Here is a 23,418-nt window from a genome sequence, read left to right as displayed (position 1 = left end):
AGTAAGGATTCCCTAGCTTGATGTAACCTCAGGAACTTTGGGGTTCCATGGTGGGCTCTCTAAAGGCCAAATTGGGGCTGACCCACACGTGCAGGGACCAACCTGTTTGCTGTGCAAGTAAAATACATTAAAGGAAAACTAAGGCACTTTTTCTCTAAGCAAAATAAATAACACTTCGTTAACAGAGCTGTGTATAGCTATTAACAGAGGGTCAGACTGGGCCCTCAGCAAGTCAGTGACCACCATGAGAAGGGAGGAAAACCTCTTTATTGAGATGCAGGAAAGAAGGAGTTATGGGTGGTTAGGGAATGTCACATTTGGCTACAGCTGGGGAAGATGGGTTGGCCTGAAGGTATAGAGGACCAGGCCCCTCTCTGACAATTAAGTAATGTTAATTGGTTTATGGGACTCAACCGCCTCCTGTAATCTTGACTAGAAAATCAGAACCACCTAGGTCAGGACACCAGTCCCCTTGGGAGAGATCAGACCACCCCTAAATACACAAGGATGGGCAAGGACAGAAGAATTGTCTTTTGGACACTCCAGCTTATACTCAACAAACAGAGATCCCAGGTTAAACTGGTCAGTGACCAGTTGTCCCACGGACTACCTGTATGTGTGATAGTATCATTCTTGTTCAACCAAGCCTTTAAAGTTCAATCAGTCTTAGGGGAGACTGCATTCTGCAGCTTCACTGAGTAATGGACCCTGACAAAATGGGGGATCAGGTCTCTTACAGAATAGACACAATTATTAAATGATACAGCATAATTGCCATTTCCTCAGCAGTCTAGGGGAAGATCCCAAATCATGCCCTAGAAAGACCTGTTGAAAAAACAAGGATTTCTTTTTTCTTTGTGCCTAAACAGAGAAGTAAAACAACATAAGAGAGCGATTTTAATTGAATGAATGATGCAACCTTGCACTTTGATGTTTGATAAAAAGAAAGGAGGTTGGGGGCAGCTGGGCAGCACAGTGGATAAAACACCAGCCCTGAATTCAGGAAGACCTGAGTTCAAATCCGGCCCCAGACACTTGACACTGTGGAGTGATGTCACCCGCTGGACAGTTACTGTAGGAAAGCTCCGCCATGAGGAGAAGGCATCTGAGGGCAAGCCATGCGGTTTTCCTTGGCATCAGGAAGTGACGTTTGCTCATGGGTACTGTCTATCAAAGAGGCGAGGCTTGCTCTCTCGCTCGCTTTCTGGAGGACCTCAGGGGGGAGAGGAGCTGGAGACATTGGCTCCCTGAGATAGCTGAATCTAGGCCTCTTTCTCTCTCTCTTCACCAAATTCTTATTCTCCTTAATAAATGCTTAAAAGTCTAAACTCTTGCTAAAGCTTCTAATTTATTGGCGACCACTCATTAGATATTTTAGACAGACTAGCTAGAATTTTAGCCCTTACAACACTTACTAGCTGTGTGACCCTGGGCAAGTCACTTAACCCTCATAGCCCCCTCAATAATAACTCTCTTAATACAAGCTCAGCTGCCTCTCTGGCCTCACTTTTCCAATCCACCCTGGAACTAGCAGGTTGGGTACCCAGAGGATGTTTGACCACTCTCTCCCCTCAAAATTCTAGAAGTAACTGAAGGGTTACAGCTTCTAACTCTGTCATTCACAATCCCCCATCCAGTGTGCTGGCCCCTAATAGTGATCAACCAGTTGGTATCAATTAACTTTTACAAAAGGATATTTACTGAGAAGACAAAACAAGGACTGGGTTTTTTTTTTTAATCTTTTCAAATAGGGAACCCTCCCTTCTAGAGAAAGTGGGCTAAGGTTTAAAGTGGTTGGCACAAAACATTCTCCCCAGTGCAGGAGGACATTCTCCCTCCTCCTCATCAAAGGTCTTTGGGGAAAATATGAAGGGACACATGAGGCCAAGGGGTACCTCACAACTCCTAGACCTGGGAGTCCTTTCATTCCTGTGTGTCCCCACCAAGTTCTCTTCTGGGAGAAAACAAATCACTCACTGCCTTTCTCAGTTAGTCCACCTCGTTCTATGACACAATGTCTTTGCTTATAGGTCCATCCACACTTGGGCTCAGTCCATCAAGATGCTCCTCAGAGGGCAGATTGAGAGCGGAAGTGGTCAGAAGCAGGGGAAAGTGGGGTGGGGGAAGGAAGGGTGGCTGATAAAAGGGAGGGCAGATTGAGGGAGGCAGGGGTCAGAAGATGCTCCTCAGGGCTGGCTCCTCATTGAGGGGCTGCTCCCAACTCTGGTGACTCACTACTCCCTGTTCTTCTTGTTGACCTCTCAAAGGTCTCAGGGTTGTAACCTGCTCTATTCTATCTCTGAATACCCATTCATTTGAAAAACAAATTGGAAAAAAGTCCCACAGTAGTGATGGAAGAAATAGAAACAAGTAAGTGGCAAAGCAGCTAGAGACCTGGAGACAGGAAGACAAGTTCAAATCCAACCTCAGATACTTCCTAGCTGTGTGACCCAGGGTAAGTCTCTTTACCACTCCCTGCCTCCGTTGATTTATCTATAAAATGGAGTTAGTCATAGTACCTACCTCTCAGGGTGACTATGAGAATAAAATGAGATAATATTTGTCAGGCATTTTGCAAACTTTAGAGAAAAGAAACAGGCACTATGGGCTCAGGGACATGTGATGACCCTGTGGGGAGAGAAAGCAGCTGTGGATGCTTCTGATATTCCCACTCCCTCCCCCTAATTAATCCCTTAATCTTAAACCCCACTTTAGTTTTGTTTTATTACCTGTTAAATATTATTTAATAAGTAGCACTTGTTAAATGTTATTTAATGCATATTTATTTAAATATTATTTAATGGCATTTATTATTTGATGATGTTTAATAAATATGTGCTGCATATTATTTAATAAATTATATTTCCTAGATATTAATGAATTGCATTTATTAGAGGATATTTAATAAATGTTATTTTATAATATTTCATAAACGTATTTCTTGAATGTTTCTTCTGATTTTTTTTCTTGGTAGGGCAATGGGGGTTAAGTGACTTTCCCAGGGTCACACAGCTAGTAAGTGTTAAGTGTCTGAGGCTGGATTTGAACTCGGGTCCTCCTGAATCCAGGGCCGGTGCTTTATCCACTGTGCCATCTAGCTGCCCCTTGAATGTTTAATAAATATTACTTAATAAACTGGAAAAATTCTTCCATAAGAACTTGCTGGTCTCTGTCAGTATCAAACTCCCAAATCCCCTGTTTCAATAAACATCAACAAAGTGACTGCCTATGCCATTTATTAACAGTGTAGAAGACTAAAGGTGATGGTGGAAGGAGAGACGGAGAGAGTGAAAGTGTGAGTGAGTGAGTGTGTGTGTGTGTAAGAGAGACAGTGATAGAGAGACAGGGGTGGGGGGGCCTGCCCACAGATAGGCAGACAGTCTGAGCAGGAACATACCCACTTACCCACAGTCACACCCACTCATCAGGCACCATCACACACACAGAAACACTCGTTCTCTCTCCCTCTCTCTGTTTCTGTCTCTCACTCTCTGCTGTCTGTCTGTCTGTCTGTCTGAATGTCTGTCTCTCTCTCTCTCTCTCTTCCCCCCCACCCCAGCACTATCAGAAAGAACTGAGTTCTGAGTCGAAATTTGCCTTCTGACACTAGCTGTGTGACTCTGGGCAAATCACTTAAACCTCTGCCTCAGTTTCCTAAGCTCTAAAACGGGAATGATACCAGCGCCTACCTCCAAGGGTGCTTGTGAGGGTCAAATAGGATAATTGTAAGCGTGTTTTGCAAACCTTCCATTCAATTCAAATTAACACTAAGGGTGCCAGTCTCTATGCTGAGCACTGGAGAATTAAATAGGAAAAAGGGCAGTCCCTGACCTCAGGGAGTTTACAGTCTAACAGAGGAAGATGGCACGAGTAAGGAAGCTGGAAGGAAGAGGGGGAGCATCGTGGGGAGGCTTGTTCATCGAGTTTAAACCAAGCAGAGCTGCAGCCAGAAAGTGGGCTGGAGAGCTTCAAGCCACGTATCAGTGCTAGCTGATGATAACTATTCTTCTTATTCTTATTATGGGCTGGGCGCTGGAGATACAAAGACCAAAATGAAGTAGCCCTGGCCTGACGTACTGATGGTCATGCTTTAAAAAGCATAAACATGGGGGCAACTAGATGGCGCAGTGGTTAAAGCACCGGCCCTGAATTCAGGAGGACCTGAGTTCAAATCCGGCTTCAGACACTTGACATTTACTAGCTGTGTGACCCTGGGCAAGTCACTTAACCCTCATTGTCCCACAAAAAAAACAAAAACAAAAACCTGTAAAATGTGGGGGTTGTAATAGATAATGGTTAAGGTTCCTTCCTGTTCTAAATCTATGATTCTGGGTGTTTTCTGACCCTCAGTCCCCCTAGGGAGACACAAATTGGCTCTAGTAGGGAGGACAGGGATAGTCATTCTGGGAAAGCTGGCCCAGAACCCCGAGAATCCAGCACCCGCTTGGACACTCTCTCAGCTACAAGCATATACGCCACTTAGGAAAGGCTGCTGGTGGCGTATGGGACTTCAAAGGCTCTCCAGCCCAACCCTATTCTTTCAGAGTTGGAAGCTAAGGACCAAGATCAGTTTCCCTCAAAGTCTTCCTGTTTTCTAAGTATGTTGTTGTTCAGCCATTTCAGTCATGTCTGACTCTCCCCTGACCCCAGTGGGGTTTTCTTGGCAGAGATACTGGAGTGGTTTGTCATTTCCTTCTCCAGTTCATTTTACAGATGAGAAAACTGAGGCAAACCAGGTTAAGTGGCTTGCCCAGGGTCACACAGCTTGTAAATGTCTGAGGCTGGATTTGAACTTAAGATGCATGGTACAGAAAGACTAGTGATGGGAAAGAATCCAGACCCACATCTGTCTGCAGCTCTCTATTCCCTTTTCCAAAGTCAAAAGCAGCTCCCATTTTCCCACACATATCACTACCATCACACACACACACACACACACACAGACACGGTCCAAGTTCTCAGAGAACCTCTAGTGTGCAAGAAATCACTGCTGGTAGCACCCCAGTCAGAGTTTGAGCATCTTCTGAGGAATATAAGAGGAGCTGTGGTTGCCCGGGGGGGGGGGGGAGGAGAGACTGAATTGTGTCTCCTCTTTTCTCCCTCCTCCTTTCTTCCCCAAGAGCAAAGAGAGGGACACACCTAAGAACTGTCCAATTCAAAAATCTGCTCTAGGCAGCTCCTCCAAGGTTTTCACCTGCTCCATCGATAAACATTGATTAAGTGCCTACTGTGTCCCAGAGCATACAAACATGAAGAAGACAGTCTGCCTTTACCATCTAATCTACTCAACCAATAAGCATTCATGAAACACCTACTATGAATCAAGTAGCTACAGAGGGGAGTGGATAGAACACTGACTTGGAGACAGGAAGGTTCATATGCTGTTTCAGACTCCTACTTGCAGAGAGTCCCTAGGCAAGTGGCTTAACTAACCTCTGTTGAGCCTCAGTTTCTTCTGAGGATCAGATGAGATGACACACATGAAAACAATGTGAACGGCAGCTATTATTACTAGGTGCTTGAAGACAAAGGCAGAAAGGAAATCATCCCTGACCCAAGGAGCTTACATTTTTTTATCATAAATGTATTTTCTTATTTTTTAGGTACATGTAGAGATAGTTTTCAACATTTGTTTTTGTAAGATTTCTAGTTCCAATTTTTTTCTCCCTTCCTCCCTTTCCTCTCCCCTCCCCAAGACAGAAAGCAATCTGATATAGATTGTGATTTACCATCACATTACACATATTTCTGCACTACTCATATTGTGAAAGAAGAACCAGAACAAAACGGGGAAACCTCAAAAAAAAAAAAAAAAACAAGAAAAGTAGATACAGTCTGGTTCAATCTGCATCCAGATTTCAAAGTTCTTTTTTCTGGATGCGTAGAGCATTTTCCATTATGAGTACTTTGGAGTTATCCTGGATCATTGTATTGCTGAGAAGAATCGTCTATCACAGATGATCATCACACAATGTTGTTGATACTGTATACAATGTTCTGGTTCTGCTCATTTCACTCAGCATCAGTTCATGTTAAGTCTTTCCAGACATTTTTCTGAAATCTACCTATTTATCATTTCTTACAGCACAATAGTATTCCATTACATTCATATACCACATATGGCAATAGATAAGGAGCTGACATACTAACAGGGCTGAGCTCAGAGGTGGAATGTGACCAAAGCTGGACTGCCACCTTTCCCTGCTCAAACCCAACAGCCACCCCCTGTTCCGCTCCCTGGCCCCCTTTGCTCTGTCAGGTCATAAACCATCCCTCTCCATTTCTCTCCATCCCTCGCCATTCCTGCCTCAGAGAACCCCAAAGCCATGAAGTTCCAGTGGGTCATCGCCAGGTTGATAGTGGCCCTGTTCTTCTTCATCATGGAAGAATTTTTAAGTCTATTGCCTGAACTGGAGACCGGCAGGTGAAGGCCTGTGGATGGGGAGGGTAAGTGAGGACAAAAAGCACTGCCTAAGCGAAGGAGCAAGGCAAGCTGAAAGCTGCCAGTTTGGGCATGGAGCCTCCGGCTTGGGGAGCTTATGACCTAGTCCAGGTTGGAAACAGAGGTCATCACTTCTGTGCCAGTGAGCAGTGAGAGCCGACCCTGAGTGATGGCTACACTTCCATCCTGAGCTACACAGAAAGAACCGGACTCAAAACATATTTTTTTTTGTTTTTTGTTTGTTGTTTGGTTTTTTTGCCTTTTTTTTTTTTTGTGGGGCAATGGGGGTTAAGTGACTTGCCCAGGGTCACACAGCTAGTAAGTGTCAAGTGTCTGAGGCCAGATTTGAACTCAGGTACCCCTGAATCCAGGGCCGGTGCTTTACCCACAGTGCCACATAGCTGCCTCTCAAAACATATTTTTAATTTTAAAAAAAGTAATAAATAAGGAACAGTGCCTGGTGTCATGAAGTGAGCAGCCTTATAGGGGGCTGACACAAAAAGAATTTAATACAGTCTATAATATTGTATGAAATATGCATGAAAGGTACAATTTAGTGAAGTGAATGCCCTTAACTCACTACAAAGATTTTTTTTTTAACATGTATAATCTATATCTGATTGCTTACAGTCTCAGGGAGGGGTTAAAGAAGGGAGGGATAGAATTTGGAACTCAAAACTTAAAAAAGAACAAATGTTTAAAGTTGTAATTAACATGTAACTGGGGAAAATACACACACACAAACACACACTGACCAACCCAGGAAGGCTTCATGAAGGAGGTGGAGGGGCCATTGGCACAGAGAGCTTGGCAGCCTTCAAGTGGGAGCAAGGGAGAGAGGAGGAGAGGATGGTGACCCAGGCATAAAGGACCACTAAGAAGGGGCTGGAGTAAATATTCCCAAGATAAACAGAAGGGAACAGATGTGTCTAGGGACGAGGGGAATAAAGTGGCCTGGGATGCCCGAATGACAAGTAGCCAGAAAGACGAAGCCGGATGGGAACTGGGGACAAGGTTTGATCGCCGGGATGGAGCCTCGTAGGTTGAGGTTCTCGGGTATCTCTGCCCCTTTGGAGATAGTATCAAGCAGAGACACTTTCCAGTCTGTCTGGTGTGTGGATTTGTTTTGCTTAAATATCTTTGGTTGTGAACCATAGAGGGGTTTTGTGTTTGGGTTTTTAGAGGGGGACGTTGCAGAGGTAGAGGGGATCAGTGAGAAGAATGCCCCACAAAGTAAAGTCTCTAGCGCATTTTTAGAAGAATAGAATAGGAAGAGAATAGGAGGAGGCTCGGGAGGCAGACAGACAAGGCAGGCAGCTTTGGGAACAAATATGCTGAATTTATGATGCTTTTTTTAAAACACAGGCTGTATGTGATAGAGATTTATGGTTTATGTCCAGCCCCCTGCTCTTCAGTCTATATGGAAATGCTCATAACGGATGATGTTTGTCAAAAACAGAGTAACAAAAATAGACACATAAAATAAGAATGCCACCAAGGAGACGGGGAAGACGGGAGCTCGGCCCGATGGGAGGCTGGGGCCTGGCTTGAAAGGACCACAGTTGTCCCTGGAAGACTCTCCCCTCTGGGTTGCTTTTCTTTTCTCAAAGGAAGAGGAAGCCTAATTTCAGGGCAGGGAGGAAGCGGAGAGCATTATCTGGCCGTTGCTTCAGGAAGCCCAAGGGCCTGGCGCATCTCTCTTTCCAGCTGGGATCCCTCAGGATGTGTCGGGCTCGTTCTGCTCCTGAAGATTAGGGTGCCTGAAAAGTGAGGTGGGTGTCTGTCTGTTCTGGCCAAGCTGATCCCTGCTCCCATCGAGAACCCTCCTACCTGCCCAGCTTGGACAGGGCTCTTCAGACCTGCCCCCAAAGGCCCCTAGGCCCTAGGCTCCAACCTCTCTTTGGGCTCACTCCTTTCCTATTGATTCACTCCTTCCTTTGCACCACCGTACATGGGTACAGCCTTCCAACTCAGGTGAAATAAAATGAACTAATTAGTGCCATCCACCAGTCTTATTCTCACAGATAGTAAGTATTCCATGATATTCTCACCCCCTCGCACAAAGCGTCAGGCTGGGGTCAGGAAAATGGATTCCAAAATGGCTCCAGACACTTACTAGCTGTGTGGTCTTGGGCAAGTCACTTCAAATCAGTTTGTCTCCATTCCCTGGACTGTAAAATGTTACTCCCCCCTTCGCTGCGCATCTATCTCCCAGGGTTGTGAAAATCCAGTGGGATAATATTTGTGAGGCATTTAGCAGTGCCTGGCACATAGTAGGTCCTATATGTGTGCTATTATTATGATTATGATTATTATTATCATCATTATTATTATTAATGGAAGACAGTAGGCTAAGAGCAGCAGATTTTTCAGAGGGGGATGTGGGGGCGCTGAGTCAAGATGTCCATAAATTTAATGTTTCAGAGTAATAGTCCATCTTCCTAAAATACTGATTGATTGATCAGGGCCAGCGATGTCCTGAGTCCTGCTGCCCTGGGGTAGTAGGGAGAATGGCCTTTAAAAGTGCCTCCCTCAAAACCAACCCCTGTGCACGGAAACCCCACCACATGAAACCCTTTGGCCAGGGGCTTGAGCGTAGCACCACCTGGTGGCCAAATCAGGTCATGTTCCCTTTCTGGCTGGTTAACTCACCGAAGGTGTGGGCTTCTCTTGCTTCACCTCGGAGACCTCCCTTCCCCCGCCCCCACTTCTCAGCAAAGCCAGGTGTCTCCAACAGAAGGTGGAGCCAGAAGGGACCTTGGACAGGTGGAGAACCTGAGCAAAGGGACTTGCCCAGGGTCATCGAGTAAGGACAAGTGCCCGAATTCGAGTGGAGGTCATGGCCTCTTTCCCTTGGCCTCCCACAGAGCCCACTCTGCCCTCCCGGGCTCCTTCACAGAACCATCAGGGAGGGAATATGTGCTCAGGGTGTGCACGCTTCCTGAAACAGCCAGAGTCCAGCCGAATTCCCAAGTTAAAGCTTACAGGAGAGAGAAAATTAGATGTCATAAATAGATCATATGTATACAGAGGTGAGAGCTAACAGATGACAGATAACAGCTATATGAATAATAGGTGATAGATGATAGACAGACTGATAGAACACAGATATGGGCAGCGAGCTGGTGCAGGGCACTGATAGAGCACCGGGCCTGGAGTGAGGAAGATTCAAATTCAAGTCTAACTTCTGACACTTACTAGTTGTGTGATCCAGGGCAAGTCACTTCACCCTGTTTGCCTCAGTTTCCTCACCTGTCAGATGAGCTGGAGAAGGAAATGGCCAACCCTTCCGGTATCTCTTCCAAGAGAACGCCAAATGGGCCCATGAGGAGTTGGACACCACTGAAGACTGAACAAGATCATCGATGTGTAGCTGAGGAAGTGAGGTCAGCACTTACTACATGCCAAGCACTACTAAGATTGGAAGATACAAATGAACCCTCAAGGCCCATAAATATCTAGCAGGGGAAGGGGTGTGGATGACAGCCCAGGGCAGAGGTTGGCGGGGAGAGGAGGGGCAGAGTCTGGAGAGAAGCTGAGGAGAATAATGACACCCACCTCCCGGGGAGCTGTGAGAGCCAAATGAGCTGCCAGTAAAGTACCCCGATGCCAATGCTATCACGATGCCCGTGTTACAGATGAGCAAACGACTCCAAGAGGGCCCGGGAGTTTCCCAGATCACAGGCCAACGTCTAGAACCAGAGCCAGCGCCAGCTCTTGCTGCCAGTGTTCAGGGTGGCATCTATTACACCCAAGTGCTTCTCACACCACATGTTACAGTCAGTCCACGGCAGGGACACTGCACTTGAGGATGACAAGGCCCTATTTCAGTGGCTTGGGGCTTTACTTTTAAAGTCAACTGAAGGAGCACATGCCAGGCACGGAGCTGGGTGACGGGAACAGGAGACAAAGAACAGACAAGTCTCTGCCCTGAGGGAGGTGACATGGGGGGGGGGCAGCAGGCTTGGGACGGGGACATGAGTCTGTGGGCCCACCCTGCAGATTCCCCTTCAGGCTCTGGTCCTGCTGTTGGGCCTCTGCCGATGGCTCATCCCCAGCCTTCCCTCCGCAGCTGGGCCCTGCTCACCCCATAGCAGGCGATGCCCACAATCCTCCCTGTCCAGATTCCTTGCAGCCCTGCTGCCTCTGCCGAGTTCTGCCCGGGGCTTCCATCAGCCTTCCTCCCCAACCAGAAGGCTCTTGCTGGACACATGAGCCAGACTTGGGGGGTTCTGTTGAATACTCCCTCTGTCGACACAACCTCCTCAGATGGTAAAACATCATCTTAAATATTCCCTGTCACAAACCTCCAGAGCTCCCCAGCCTTCAGCGCCAGCCTCGGCTCCTGGACACACCTTGGCAAGGGCCCACTGAGCCCACTGCATGTTCCCACCTGGGAAAGAAAGAATCACAGCCGCTTGCTTTGCTCTAAGTCAAAAGACTTTTATTTTCTAAATGTACAAAACCACATACAAAAAAAGCCCTGCTTCTGGAAGGAATTGAAAGATAAAGCCACTGTTCCAGAACAGTCAGGTGGGAAGAAGGTCCCCAAAAAGAAAGTCATGTCCACCTGCATCAGTGACTCCCCCAAACCCTTATAAAATCATTCTTTTTAAGCTGCACATCAAGTAACTTTTATTTAAATACACACAAAAACATATATTAAACTATTACATATTCACATCACACATTATACCCACGCACAAGTCTGGAATTTAAAAACAACAACATAAAACATAAGAATTCAAAGAGTCTCTTGCTTGTCAATCCCAGGGGACTTTTCTCCCCAAGACACGGTTGGTGATTTTCTGTGGAAAGAAAAGAAACAAGAATCATGGTTAACGGCGCCTCTCCTTGTTCCAGGGTGGTTGGCCCCGCCCCAGACACACCACTGCAGAGACTGGCATCGCCCCCTCCCACTTCCAGTTCCCCAACTTCAGCTCCAGAAATCCTGCTGTCACTCGATAAACGCTAGATCCATCACCCCAATCACAGAAAGCCCGTGACAGTCCAAAGGAAAGGCCCCTCAGTGTGGATGTGTCCGGATTCACCAGCCAAGAGAGATCCTGGTGGCTGTGCTCTACTGACTCCCTCCATGAGCTCAGGGCCTGCCAGCCTTTCCCTTGTCCCTAACGGTGCCTTCACATACAAACTGACATTCAAACATCGAACCCGCCAATTCTTCACTTACTCACATCCCATGCTCTGCACCAGCCCCCACAACGGCCACCCCCTTCAACTTGCTAGTCCCACATCTGTCTCGCTTCCCTGCTCATGAACCCCCAAACCCCTTTATCTCTAGTCGTGTCCCCTCTCATCTTCTTCCCCAAGCGCTCCTCACTGCTCTCCCAGGCCCTCATCTCTGCCCGGGCTACACTCCCCAACCCCCCCTCATCCCCTCAACCAGCCCCCTAGCCTATCCCACCCCTTACTGAATCCCTCACTCCCTTATCCCTGCCAAGCCTCGGCCTCTGATGACCCCCAGCAGCTGCTGCTAATCAAGGCTGGAAAGAATCACAGGACAGGGTCTCAGTGAGGCACTCACTGGAGCACGACAATCCTCAGACAGCTCCCTAACAGACCATCTCCCCCATGCTCCACGGCCGCGCTCCACGGCCGCTTCTGCAAACTCTCTCATCCCTCCTCCAACCTTCCTTGGCTCCCCCTCCTTCCCCTCTCTCATCCTCACCTTTCACTAAAAAAGGCTGAGGCCATTTTCTGAGAGCTCACTCACACAAAGAGGTGGCCCTGCCCCGTGCCAAGGCAAAACCCTCTCCCTGCCTGAGGGATCCCATGCCATGCCAGCCCTTCCAGATGGCCCCTGCCATCACCCCCACTCTCTCTCAGATGACTGGCTGCTCCCCTTACAAACACGCCCGTGCCTCCTCCTTTGATCTCCCTTTGAAGCCCAGGAGCCCCTGTCTCACCGGGCTGGGTGCTGTACCAGGCACACGGTCTGCCTGACTCCCCTTCCTCTGAACAGAGCTGGCCGGAGTCATGGAGAAAGCCTCCGAGTCCAAAGACGAATCCAAGCTTTGCTTGACTGCCTACCTGACCCTACGTAGCTGACATCTCCCCTCAGCACCTTGGTGTCCTCCTTGGCAAAAGAGGCAGATGGGCTCAGTGACCTCTAAGATCCTTTCCTGTTCTAACAGAGACCACCCAATTCTTGGTGTAGGTACCTACTATCTATGTAATCGATCCAGGCTTTTATAGGAGCCCCTCAGGAGGAAAGCACTTCTTTTGTCGTGACCATAGGGCCCAATGGTCCAGGAGGCGCTTGGGGAATCGCTGAGAGACTGACCTCTATAAAGATGCTCCCTACAACGCATAAAGCCAAACATCTTCCATATTCTACTAGAGGGTTTGATATTAAAAGCTGGCAATGCAGGGAAGCACACAGGCAGATTCGGAAATTCCCAGAGAGCCACGTCATTCAACGTTCCACATTAAGGTGCTAAGTTCCACAGACCATGAGGTCAAAGGTGCTGTCTAGGAAAAGGTCTTGCTGTTAAAAGCAAGTTGGCTATGTGAGGCCTGGCTCCTGTGCACCAAGGCCCCCCCTCTCAAACCCTGGCAAGGGCCCAAGGCACAAATCCTTCCCAAACACACACACGCTTCCCCACTTGTAGTCGCTCCCTTCTCAGTCCTTTTTGGGGACACTTGGGACTTTGAAGCCCTGATTCGGACAAGTCAGCTTGGTCTGGTTGAGGTGACAAAGGGGGTCGGCATCCCATGCCAGCCTTGCCTGATGGACTCACCATTTTGTAGAGCTGGGCCTTATACCGGTATGTAGTATAAGTTGACTTTCTCTGCTCTTCTTCCCGTCTCTTCCTCACTTCAGGAAGCTGCTCATAGATCCTTGAAAACGGGTAAAGAGGCAACCCAGTTAACTATATGATCCTTATTATTGAGGACCGCAGCACCAGCCACTCACCCAAAGTCTGCTGCATTCGAGCCCTCTCTGGTTTCCTCAGACCATCACCCCCATCAGCAGGAGACAGACCAAGGTGGCTGACGCAGATCTTTGCCTCCAAAGTGGTATTTTTAGTTGAATAAGCGATACTGGAATAAATGTCTGCCACTCTATAGAGTAGAGAGGGCCAGCCTTAGAGACAGGGAGAACTGAATCCCTCCTCTGACACCCACTGGCTGTGTGACTCTGGGCAGGTTACCTGTGCCCACAACATCCTCAAAAGACGGAATATTAGTGTTAATGAAACTATAGAAATTCTCAGTGACATGTGGGGCTCAGCTAAATGAGGCCTGCTTGGATTTTACAGAAGCTAACTATGAGAATCCAAAGGGTATGAATAAGGAAGGGACAAAATGTCAATTCTTGTGAGATCCCATGTCAAGTGCCTTTATTCCATTGTTCGTAGGTTAACGCCCCCGCCCCCATCTCCAGAAGCCACAGGAATTACTACCTAAGATGTAAGTGGTGAGAACAGAAGAGAGCCCAGTGGGGCACGAAAGCTTGCCACAAAAGGTTATTTTAAAGCAATGTTATTCCAATCTGTGTGGCTTAGTGGGGGTCTGCGGGCCCAGGCTCTTCTATGACACTTCAATGCGGCTTTTTACTACAAATAAGGAAGCATGAGTCCAAAAGGAGGACCACCATTTTCAAGCCATCACGAGTTTTCTCCAGGCCTGGTGACAGAAGCAACTCAAAGAAACAGACAACAGCTTTTCAGTCGTGTGATTGATAATGGATACTTAGCTAATTACTTCTCCATCCTGGTCACTGTGGACCAATTAGGAACCTCCTATTCTTGGATTTAAAAAGATACTGCAAGGGACAGCTAGGTGGTGCAGTGGATAGAGCACCGGCCCTGGATTCAGGAGTACCTGACTTCAAATCTGGCCTCAGACACTTGACACTTACTAGCTGTGTGACCCTGGGCAAGTCACTTTAACCCCCAACGCCCCGCAAAAAATAAATAAATAGATAAGTAAGTAAATAAATGAATGAATGAATAAACAAACAAATAAATAAATAAATAGGGGCAGCTAGGTGGCGCAGTGGATAGAGCACCAGCCCTGGAGTCAGGAGTACCTGAGTTCGAATCCGACCTTAGACACTTGACACTTACTAGCTGTGTGACCCTGGGCAAGTCACTTAACCCCAATTGCCTCACTAAAAAAAAAAAAAAAACCACAAACAAATAAATAAATAAATGAGTATATATAAGTAATTTAGTACTGTCATGAAATTAAGGAACAAATGATTTTTAAAAAAAAGATACTACAAAATGTACTGTGTACAAAGTACAGCAATACTGGGAGTTGATCAGCTGTGAATGACTTAGCTATTCTAGGGAATACAATGACCCAAGAGAACTCTGAAGGACGGATGATGAGAAATGCTGTCCATCCCCACAAAAAGAACTGATGGTGTCTGAATACAGATTGAAGTGCGTTTTTTTAACTTTATTTTTCTTGAGGTTTTATTGTCCATGTTTTCTTTTATAACATAACTAATATGGAATTGTTTTGCATGACCACACATGTATAAGCTATAAAAAATCGTTTGCCTTCTCAATGGGGGAGGAGGAGAGAGGAAGGGAGAAAATTTGGAACTCAAAAGTTTTAAAAATGAATGTTGTACATTTGTTTTTACATGTAACTGGGGAAAAATAAAATACTAAAAATGTTTTTAATGACACTGCATATATAGAAGCTGCTCATTAGTTTTCTTCATCTACAAAATGACAGGTGTTTTCAATTCCAAAGTCTGTGACTCTGTTCTCTGAAAACCTATTGATGTGAAGGCAACTAACTGGAGGCTCCTGTTTCTCAGTCTAAGTAATTCCTAGGACAACTTCTGTCCAAATAGCTCATCTCCCCTTCTTAGCCCCCAATTTCATTTTTAATACTCTAGACTTAACGGTGTATAGTTATTTCTCCCAAATACTGTTCACTCAGAAGCAGAGTGAACACTCACCTTTCCAAGGCCCGAATCTATTATCCAGGTAGCTTTATCTAAAACTCCTCCAAGACATTTTATTGTACAAAAAAGTTCTTCTAGAAGTCCCAGCCCACAGTCTGTCAACAAGGGAAAGGTCTAATATTTCTTTCTCATTCACAGACACCTCCTTTGACTACAGAAGCCCCAGGGTCACAAATGAGGTGATAATGAGGGAAATAAAGCTGGTTTCTAAAACAATCCATACAGTCAAATGAGTTTCATCTTTTTCAAAGTCCTTTTTTGAGAAGTTGGGATACAATCTCTTTCATCTCAATGGAAGGAAGTAAACGTTGCTCTTCTGAGAGTGGTGTTGCTCTCTCGAAAAGGTCAGAAGGAGTTTGGAGCTAAGTCTGGCAAAGAGAACAGGTGAACGAGGCAGCTAAGTTGGAAGTTTTGTGGGTCAGAAGGGGTTATAAAATCACGGAACTCAAAATTGTGTCTTGGAGAAGCGACAGAGATTAGGGGTTGTGCACACCTCTGAAGGACAGCTGTCAGCTGTGTTTGTTTAACCCTAAAAAGGCTATCCCTTGCACCTTGTCAAAGTGTTTTTCTACAAAGGTAAACAAAGTGAGCATCAGAGAATTATACAATCTCTAGATTCAAAGATACCTCAGGGGGCATCTGGGCCAACCTGTATGACAACAACCACCCTGTCTATAACAGAATTTTCTGCTTGAAAACCTCTACGGTGTGAGAGAACTCGGTTATTAATAGCACCTTTAGGGACAGCTAGGTGGCGCAGTGGATAGAGCACCGGCCCTGGAGTCAGGAGGACCTGAGTTCAAATCCGGCCTCAGACACTTAACACTTACTAGCTGTGTGACCCTGGGCAAGTCACTTAACCCCAATTGCCTCACTAAAAAAAAAAAAAATAGCACCTTTAGATAGCGCTAATCATTACAAAGAAAAACATTCTACACCTAAATCTGCCTCTCTTGAGATGTTATCCTTCGATGCCCTCCCAATTATATGCCTTCAGCACAGCTTTCCTTGGTATACACTTGGCTTATTCCAGTTACAAAGCCCATCTTTGTTTTTAATTGCCATTTTTACCATAAGCAAGTTCAGGAGCTGGATGTCAGAATCCAAGTACCATGCCCCCATGGTCCCTGGCAGTGATTACAGTAACAAACATCTTTGAAGATCTTTTCCATCTATTGTCTATCTGTTGTCTCCCTTCCATTTTTATCCTTAAGCATATTTAGGATGACTTTACTTGGCTTTCTTTACACTGGTTTTCCTCTTCACTTGCTCCTGTTTTATGAGGTGGCACAACAGATAGCGTGCTGGGCCTGGAGGCAGGAAGCCCTAAGTTCAAATCTGGCCTCAGATATTTACTAGCTGTGTGACTCCAGGCAAGTCAGTTTCCTCATCTGTCAAATGAGCTGGAGAAGGAAATGGCAAACCAGTCCAGTAGCTTTGCCAAAAAACACCAAATGGGGTCACAAAGAGTCAGACACAACTGAAATAATAAAGAACTGCTCTTAATCTTCCATATTCCTTCTCTGCAATATTTTTACAAGCAAGATTAAATATTACATCGGCAATGTCCTTGACTTCCAAATCTCTCTGCTTGGAAAAAAATATTATTCTCCTCTTTCCAGCTTTGCATTAATTTTTATAATTGTTCTATAACAAGTCAGTGGTGTGACTGTACTCTACTTGGCTCTACAATGGCTCCAATATCAATGAGTCATTTCCTGTCTATTCAAACATAGCTCATTTCATTTTTGTGAAATCACTTGGTCCTAATCATGTCCAGTGTCTTTCAATTCTTGAGGAAAGTATTCACGAAGATGTGACTACACAGAAGTCTCAGGCCTGGAGAAGTCTTAGGCCTCTCTCCATCCTTATTCTTGATCCATGCTTTTAAACGTTTTTCTTTTTTCTAACCTACTCTCACCTTTGGACTGAGGTCACCAAGCAACAATGGATAGGTTGATTTACTATGGAGGGACTCATTCAGATTGTCATAGGAGTTGTCCATCTCTTCATCCACTATGAGATGTTAGCTGCAACTCTTTTTGTGGAGGTTTTGCTGCAAATACTTATCTGGAGCACTTCAAAATTATCTGAGCAGGTGGCCAATTTTGGGTCTTTTCATTTGTTCCCACCTCAAGTCACTTGATAGAAACTGCCCTAAATACGGGAGGGAAGCTGAATATAAAGAGAGGAGGGGATATTCCCGCTCCAGATGGGATCTAGAACAAAAAAGTCAGAACCAACACACCTAGGAAGGCCTCTTCCTTTGTCACTTCAGTAGTGAGCCCTAGAAACAGTGGCTAGGCAGCACCACAGTGCATAGAGTGTTGGACTTGGAGCTAAGAAGGTGTGAATTTAAATTTCACCTCTCCTCCTCCCCTCCTTTCCTTTCCTTTTCCTTCCCAGAGTTAGAAGGCCGAGACACAAATCCTGGCTCTGCCACTTACTCGCTAAGTTATCTTCAGTAGTTCTTGGGCTTCTTTTTCTTCATCTGGAAAATGGGGCAGTTGCACCAGTGGGCGTCCAGCTCTATCCAATGCCAGGACCCTGGGCCTGAGGGTTATCTCCTGGCCCCCATGTGCTTGGGCCCTTCCTCATCCAATTGACTTTGCTCTGCTCAAACTCCCCCCTTCCTCCCATTCTGTCCTTCCCTTCCTTCCAATTCTTCCTTCTTCCCCTCCTTTCCTTTCCTTTCTTCCTTCCCCTGTTCTAAGTCCACATCCTTTGCCTTCTGTGATATCGTATTGCAAGTGTTCCAGTCCTTTATAGTGATCACTGCTAAGTTGTGCGTGATCTTGTCTGTAGCTCTCCCATATTTGAATTCATTCTTTCTGGCTTCTTGCAGTATTTTTTCTCTGACCTGGAAGCTCTGGATTTGGGATGCCATGTTCCAAGGAATTTCCATTTGGGGTTTCTTTCAGGAGAGGATTCTTTCTATTTCCACTTTGCCCTCTAGTTCTGAGAAATATGGGCAGTTTTTTTTTTTTTTAATTCTTCAAATAGGATGGCTAACCTCTTTGTTAAGTCATAGCATTCTGATAGTAGGATGATATTTTCTCCTCAATTTGTTGCTTTTCTGATGAGATTTTTCACAATTTCTTCTCTAATTTTTCATGGTCTCAGGTCACTTGTTAGAGAAAGCAAGGAGATAGCTTCAGCACGTCAGCACGAACAGGAGAAAAGTCCCAAAAGACCCATAACACGTAGTCTCAAGGAGACACAAGAGAGCAAGAGAGACAGAGACCAGGTAGTCCCAGAAAGCCAAGAGAAGCTCAGAAGATGTTCCAGAAGACCTTTTGTGGCATCCTCCACACATTTGTATCCTTTTTGATAGAGGCAGATCAAAGCTCACTGGTTAGTGTCATTCAATTCCATGGCTGACATGACTTGAAGGTGGTCTACATTAAGATTAGAGATGACAACAGGAAAAAGAATGTAAAAGACCCTCACTCAAGCTGCTCTAGGGAAAGTCCATTATCTAGGTGTGACTTAATCCCACCAGTCCTTCACTGATCTAGACAAAAGAATCTATCTCCATTCCTTTTGCTCCCTTGGGTTTGTCTCAGGTGAGATTTGATGAAGTTTCTCAAGGACTGAGAAAGTGATCTCTGGGTCCCCCAAGAAATCAGTTATTAATAATTATTTTCTCACAATCTCCCATCTGATTCATTGAGAAACTACAGTTTCCTCAATGAATCAAACATACTACAAATACTTTAGGGGCAGCTAGGTGGCTCAGTGGATAGAGCACCAGCTCTGGAATCAGGAGGACCTGAGTTCAAATCCGACCTCAGACACTTGACACTTACTAGCTGTGTGACCTTAGGCAAGTCACTTAACCCCAATTGCCTCACCAAAAAAACAAAGAAAAAGAAAAACAAATACTTTACAAATGACTTAACTATGGGGCTGCTGATGATTAACAAAGCCAGGGGACAAATGTGCTTCTGATCTGAAAAATCTGCCCTCCAGGGGGGTGCTGGAATGCCCAAAGTACCAAAGGAGCAAGTGGCCTGCATGGTATGTACCCAACTGCTCCACAAGAGGCCTGTCCCGGCCATCTCCTGAGGAGAGGCAGGTGCACCAAGAGCCGTAACACTAACACCCTGGGTAGTCTGGACTTCAGTCCTTCACTCTCTAAACTCCTTCAGTGTACTTCTCCAATGATTTTTAAAAAGGTCACAGCTAAGTATGGGAGGGAAGGTTCTGTTCTAAGGAGCCTTCATACCTATACTGTAGGCATTCCTCTTCCAATTCACACACACACACACACACACACACACACACACACACATACAGAAATAAGGGGCCCTGAGCACTTGCCTAATGGGGCAGCCATGGCTACCCACCCCACCTCAGGCTCGCCTCCTGTGAGGACATGCCTGCCCCTCCTCATCCAGAAGAGCAGGGCCCTTTCCTTTGTCACACCCGTATAAAAGGATCCCCAACAAGTGGGCACACAGCCTTGGCCTGAAGCCCCTCTTGGGGACAGCTGTCATGGTGAAGAAATGTTGCTGGACATCACACCTGTGTCTGCCTCTTGGTCACTTCTCCTCACTTCTCCTTGTTCTGCCCTTCTCCACAGCCAAGCCCCATGAATCCTTAAAGTCAGTTATCTGCACCTCACATCCCAGCGGTTGGATTAGGTCTTTATGGGCCCCTCTGGCTCTACACCTACCATCCAAAGGACGGCTTTAATTCTTATTTTTTCTATAACCACGGCACTAGCTGGCTCAAGGACTGGGTAAAGACATTAATGAGACCAAAGCCCAGTACTTCCCAATTTATAGTTTAGGGCTCTTTCCAAAAGACATGCACATATATCCATGATATAGCCAATAGATGCAGATATATCCATAGAAACTTATTTGCATTTGAAAGATCTTTATACCTTAAAAACCTATTCCCTATGTCACTCCCTAAGCAAATATCAAAGTAATGTTAGGCTAGTGTAAAGACCTCAGATACACAGGGGGGGTTTTCAGTACTACAATAAGAATAAGGCCCAGAGATCTAAGGGGTTTGGGGGAAGGCAGAGATCTTCATTGTGAAGCAGGTTAAACAGACTGGTGACAGCCCTGTTTTTAGAGAACCTTCATCTTCAGAATAGCTATACAGCTATTGATAGCTATACAACCATTCTGGAAAACAATTTGGACCCAGTGGTATTTCTTCTAGGTCTATACCCTAAGAGATCAAAGAAAGAGGAAAAGAACCCATGTGGACAAAAATACTTATAGCAGCTCTGACTTCAAAGAATTGGAAACAGGTTGAGTAGAGGGGGGTTCCCATTAATTGGGGAATGACTGAAACAAGTTATGGCATCATATTCTATCCATATGGAATAGAATACTATTGTGCTTAAGAGAATAATGAAAGAGATGGTTTCAGAGAAACCTGAGAAGACCTGGAAGAACTGATGGAGAGTGAGGTTAGCAGAACCAGAAGTACCAAAACTTTAAAGACAAACACTTGTGAATGACTTGAAAATCCCAATTAATGCAATGACCAGCTGTGCTAACAGAAGACTCCAGCAGAAAGATGATGAGTTCAGAGTAGACGGGACCAATGTGAAACAAGATAACAAGCAACTCTAACACAAGGAGGAGCCCGTCACTGCATACTGACTCAGTGCTCATGCTATTCAATACACTGTGAAGATGCAAAGATAGGTCAGATGTGGCCCTGCCCCCACAGAAGTTCTCATCTACTGGCCAGAGGGTGCAGTGAACAGAGTCCTGGTGCTGGCATCACAAAGACCACAGTTCAAATTTGGCCCCAGACATCTTCTAGCTGCATGACCCTTTCTTAACCTCTGTCTGCCTGTTTCCTCATCTGAAAAATGGGAAAGCAACAGCACCCCCCTCTCAGGGTTGTTGTGAAATTAGAATGAGATAATACATGAGAGGATCTGCAAATCTTACGGTGCTAAGTAAATGCTAGCTATTATTATTACTAATAATAATTAGACATGACACTTACAAAAGCACCTGATCATTATAATTACAAATGATTACCATAAGACTAATCATAAAGTAATTCATAGTAGAATGAAGTGCTTTAGTCATTCAGATTTATGCTCACTTGGGTAAGAGGCTGGGCTGAAATCTGCCCTTTCACTTGAATGCACAGAGGGTTGGCCAAGTCAATTGACAGTATGCAGAGCTGAGGGGAAGGACTGAAGCTGGAGGCTCCCTTCCTTTGAGGCACTTCAGAAGTACCCATTCCTCTATCACTGTGGGCCTTTATCAGGAAATACACGGCTAGCTTAGGTCTGGTTGCCTGGGGGATCTGACACCACGACCCAGCAAGGCCTTCTCAGTGAACACCCATCAGGCCAGGTCTTAGTCCTTCTCCTCATAAAGTCCCTGCTGGGGCTCAGAAGATGCTTTCCTGCTCCATTTCCCAAACTCGTCTCGGCGCCATACAAACACCCCGGCTCACCTAGCGCCTCACCTTTTTGATCGCTGCACCATTTCCTTCTTGGTTATCGTCCTGTTCCTCATGGTCACGTAACCTAGCAGAGGGACACACGTACTCAGTCAACAGTGGTTTCATGACAATAGCCTCTGAGCTTCTGCCCAACTCCCCAAGTTCCCTAAGCAAAGTTCACCGGGCAGGCCTGGCCTGGTACTGGGGCAGAGAAGGCTCGCTGCTCAGACTGTACAGAGGGCATCAGGAAAATGGTGCCAGCCCTCGTTCCAAGCTACCTGGAGCTAGCTGGAAGGTCAGATTTCATCTCGTCTTACTGTCACTTACAGACGGCTGGGGAAGGTGCCTCCTCTGACTACTCCATGAGCAAGTACAAGAATAACTTGTAATGTCCTTCACTCCATGACCAGAGCACACTTCTGACCCCATCACTCTCCCATCCAATAGCCTTCAGGACCAAATGCCTAATCTTGTTTGTATAACTAGGCCCTTCCGCCTTTCCAGGCCCCACACGCCTGGTTCTCCTTCCCGACCTCCATGACCCAGAGATGCCAGTCTTGTGCTGCTGCACAAGACACTCCATGTGCCCACCTCCGGGCATTTTCCCTGGCTCTTCCCCACAACCAGAACCCTCTCCCCCTGACCTCCCCATCCTTCTCAGGAAGCCTTTCCCCATTATCAGTCTCAGTGCCCCCTGAGGTCCTCTCCAGGGCAGCCCATCTACACCCTGCCTGTGCACATGTTGTCCCCATGACTCTGCTTGTCGCCTTACTTTGTCGTGCCAGGCTGGCACCCAGTAGGTGCTGTTACCAGTGGTAGGCATCGTATGAGTACGAGGCACCGAATGTGCCAGGACAGGAGGTGAATACAATACAGCCCTGGTTCTCACTGACTGCCTAACCTAACAGGAGCACACAACAATTATGTCCATGGCTGAATTCCAAAGGGATAGTAACTCAGTGGTTCCTACTCTCTGGGCAGATGTCTGGAGAATCTGAGCTTTTATCTCTGCTATGAACGCCAGGGATGGAGGCAGGCCAGATAGGCCCTGGGGAAGGGGAACAAACGGGAGGCCTTGTGAACTGCCTCAAGACTTTTTCTCGATTTCACCTACAGACATCTTTATTCCCCAACTAGACATTGAAGCTCTCAGGATTTAATGACCAACTATTCAACTCCTTTTTCAGTCGCCAATGTTCCTAACATGGTGTACTCCAGAAACATTGGCTGACTCAAACAGAACAACTATCAAACAAAGTACATTGGTCCCCAGGAGTTCGTTTTTCATGGCTCTTTGAATGGTCTTAAAAATAGACTTCTTTGAATGCCTCTCGGTGTCCATGCTGAGAGAGAGTCAGAGAAGAGAGAGGAGGCAAGAGGAACCTGGGAGGGGAAGCCTAGGCCCAGGGACTTCAGGAGCAACCTTACCCAGAACCAAACTCCTGCAGGGTTCGGGGAGGAGGGGTGGAGAGCTCATAGCACTCATCTCTCATGGTCTACAACCCCGCCAATGGCTCAGGGCACAGGATCCTGCCACACGGCACCCCCAGCTCTGTAAGAGGCCCTGTCTTTGTGACCCTGTCATCCTGACTGT

The 23,418-nt window shown here is 46.2% G+C and overlaps 1 protein-coding gene across 1 annotated transcript in view; it reads right to left on the bottom strand.

Moving 5' to 3' along the window:
- Nucleotides 1-10,874: 10,874 nt before the first annotated feature.
- The window catches only part of ALMS1 (ALMS1 centrosome and basal body associated protein), a 198,875-nt gene continuing 186,331 nt past the window's right edge, over nucleotides 10,875-23,418 (bottom strand). The window contains exons 20-22 of the mRNA XM_043981290.1: nucleotides 21,849-21,909; nucleotides 13,204-13,303; nucleotides 10,875-11,250 (exon numbers count right to left, since the gene is read on the bottom strand). Coding sequence (XP_043837225.1) covers nucleotides 11,206-11,250; nucleotides 13,204-13,303; nucleotides 21,849-21,909 — 206 coding nt within the window. The 3' untranslated portion in view covers nucleotides 10,875-11,205. The remainder of the gene's footprint in view (nucleotides 11,251-13,203; nucleotides 13,304-21,848; nucleotides 21,910-23,418) is intronic.

This window comes from Dromiciops gliroides, chromosome 2, assembly GCF_019393635.1.
Source record: "Dromiciops gliroides isolate mDroGli1 chromosome 2, mDroGli1.pri, whole genome shotgun sequence".
Lineage (NCBI taxonomy): Eukaryota > Metazoa > Chordata > Mammalia > Microbiotheria > Microbiotheriidae > Dromiciops > Dromiciops gliroides.
The sequence above is the reverse complement of the archived record's forward strand: the minus strand, read 5'-3'. Positions and strand labels throughout refer to the sequence as shown.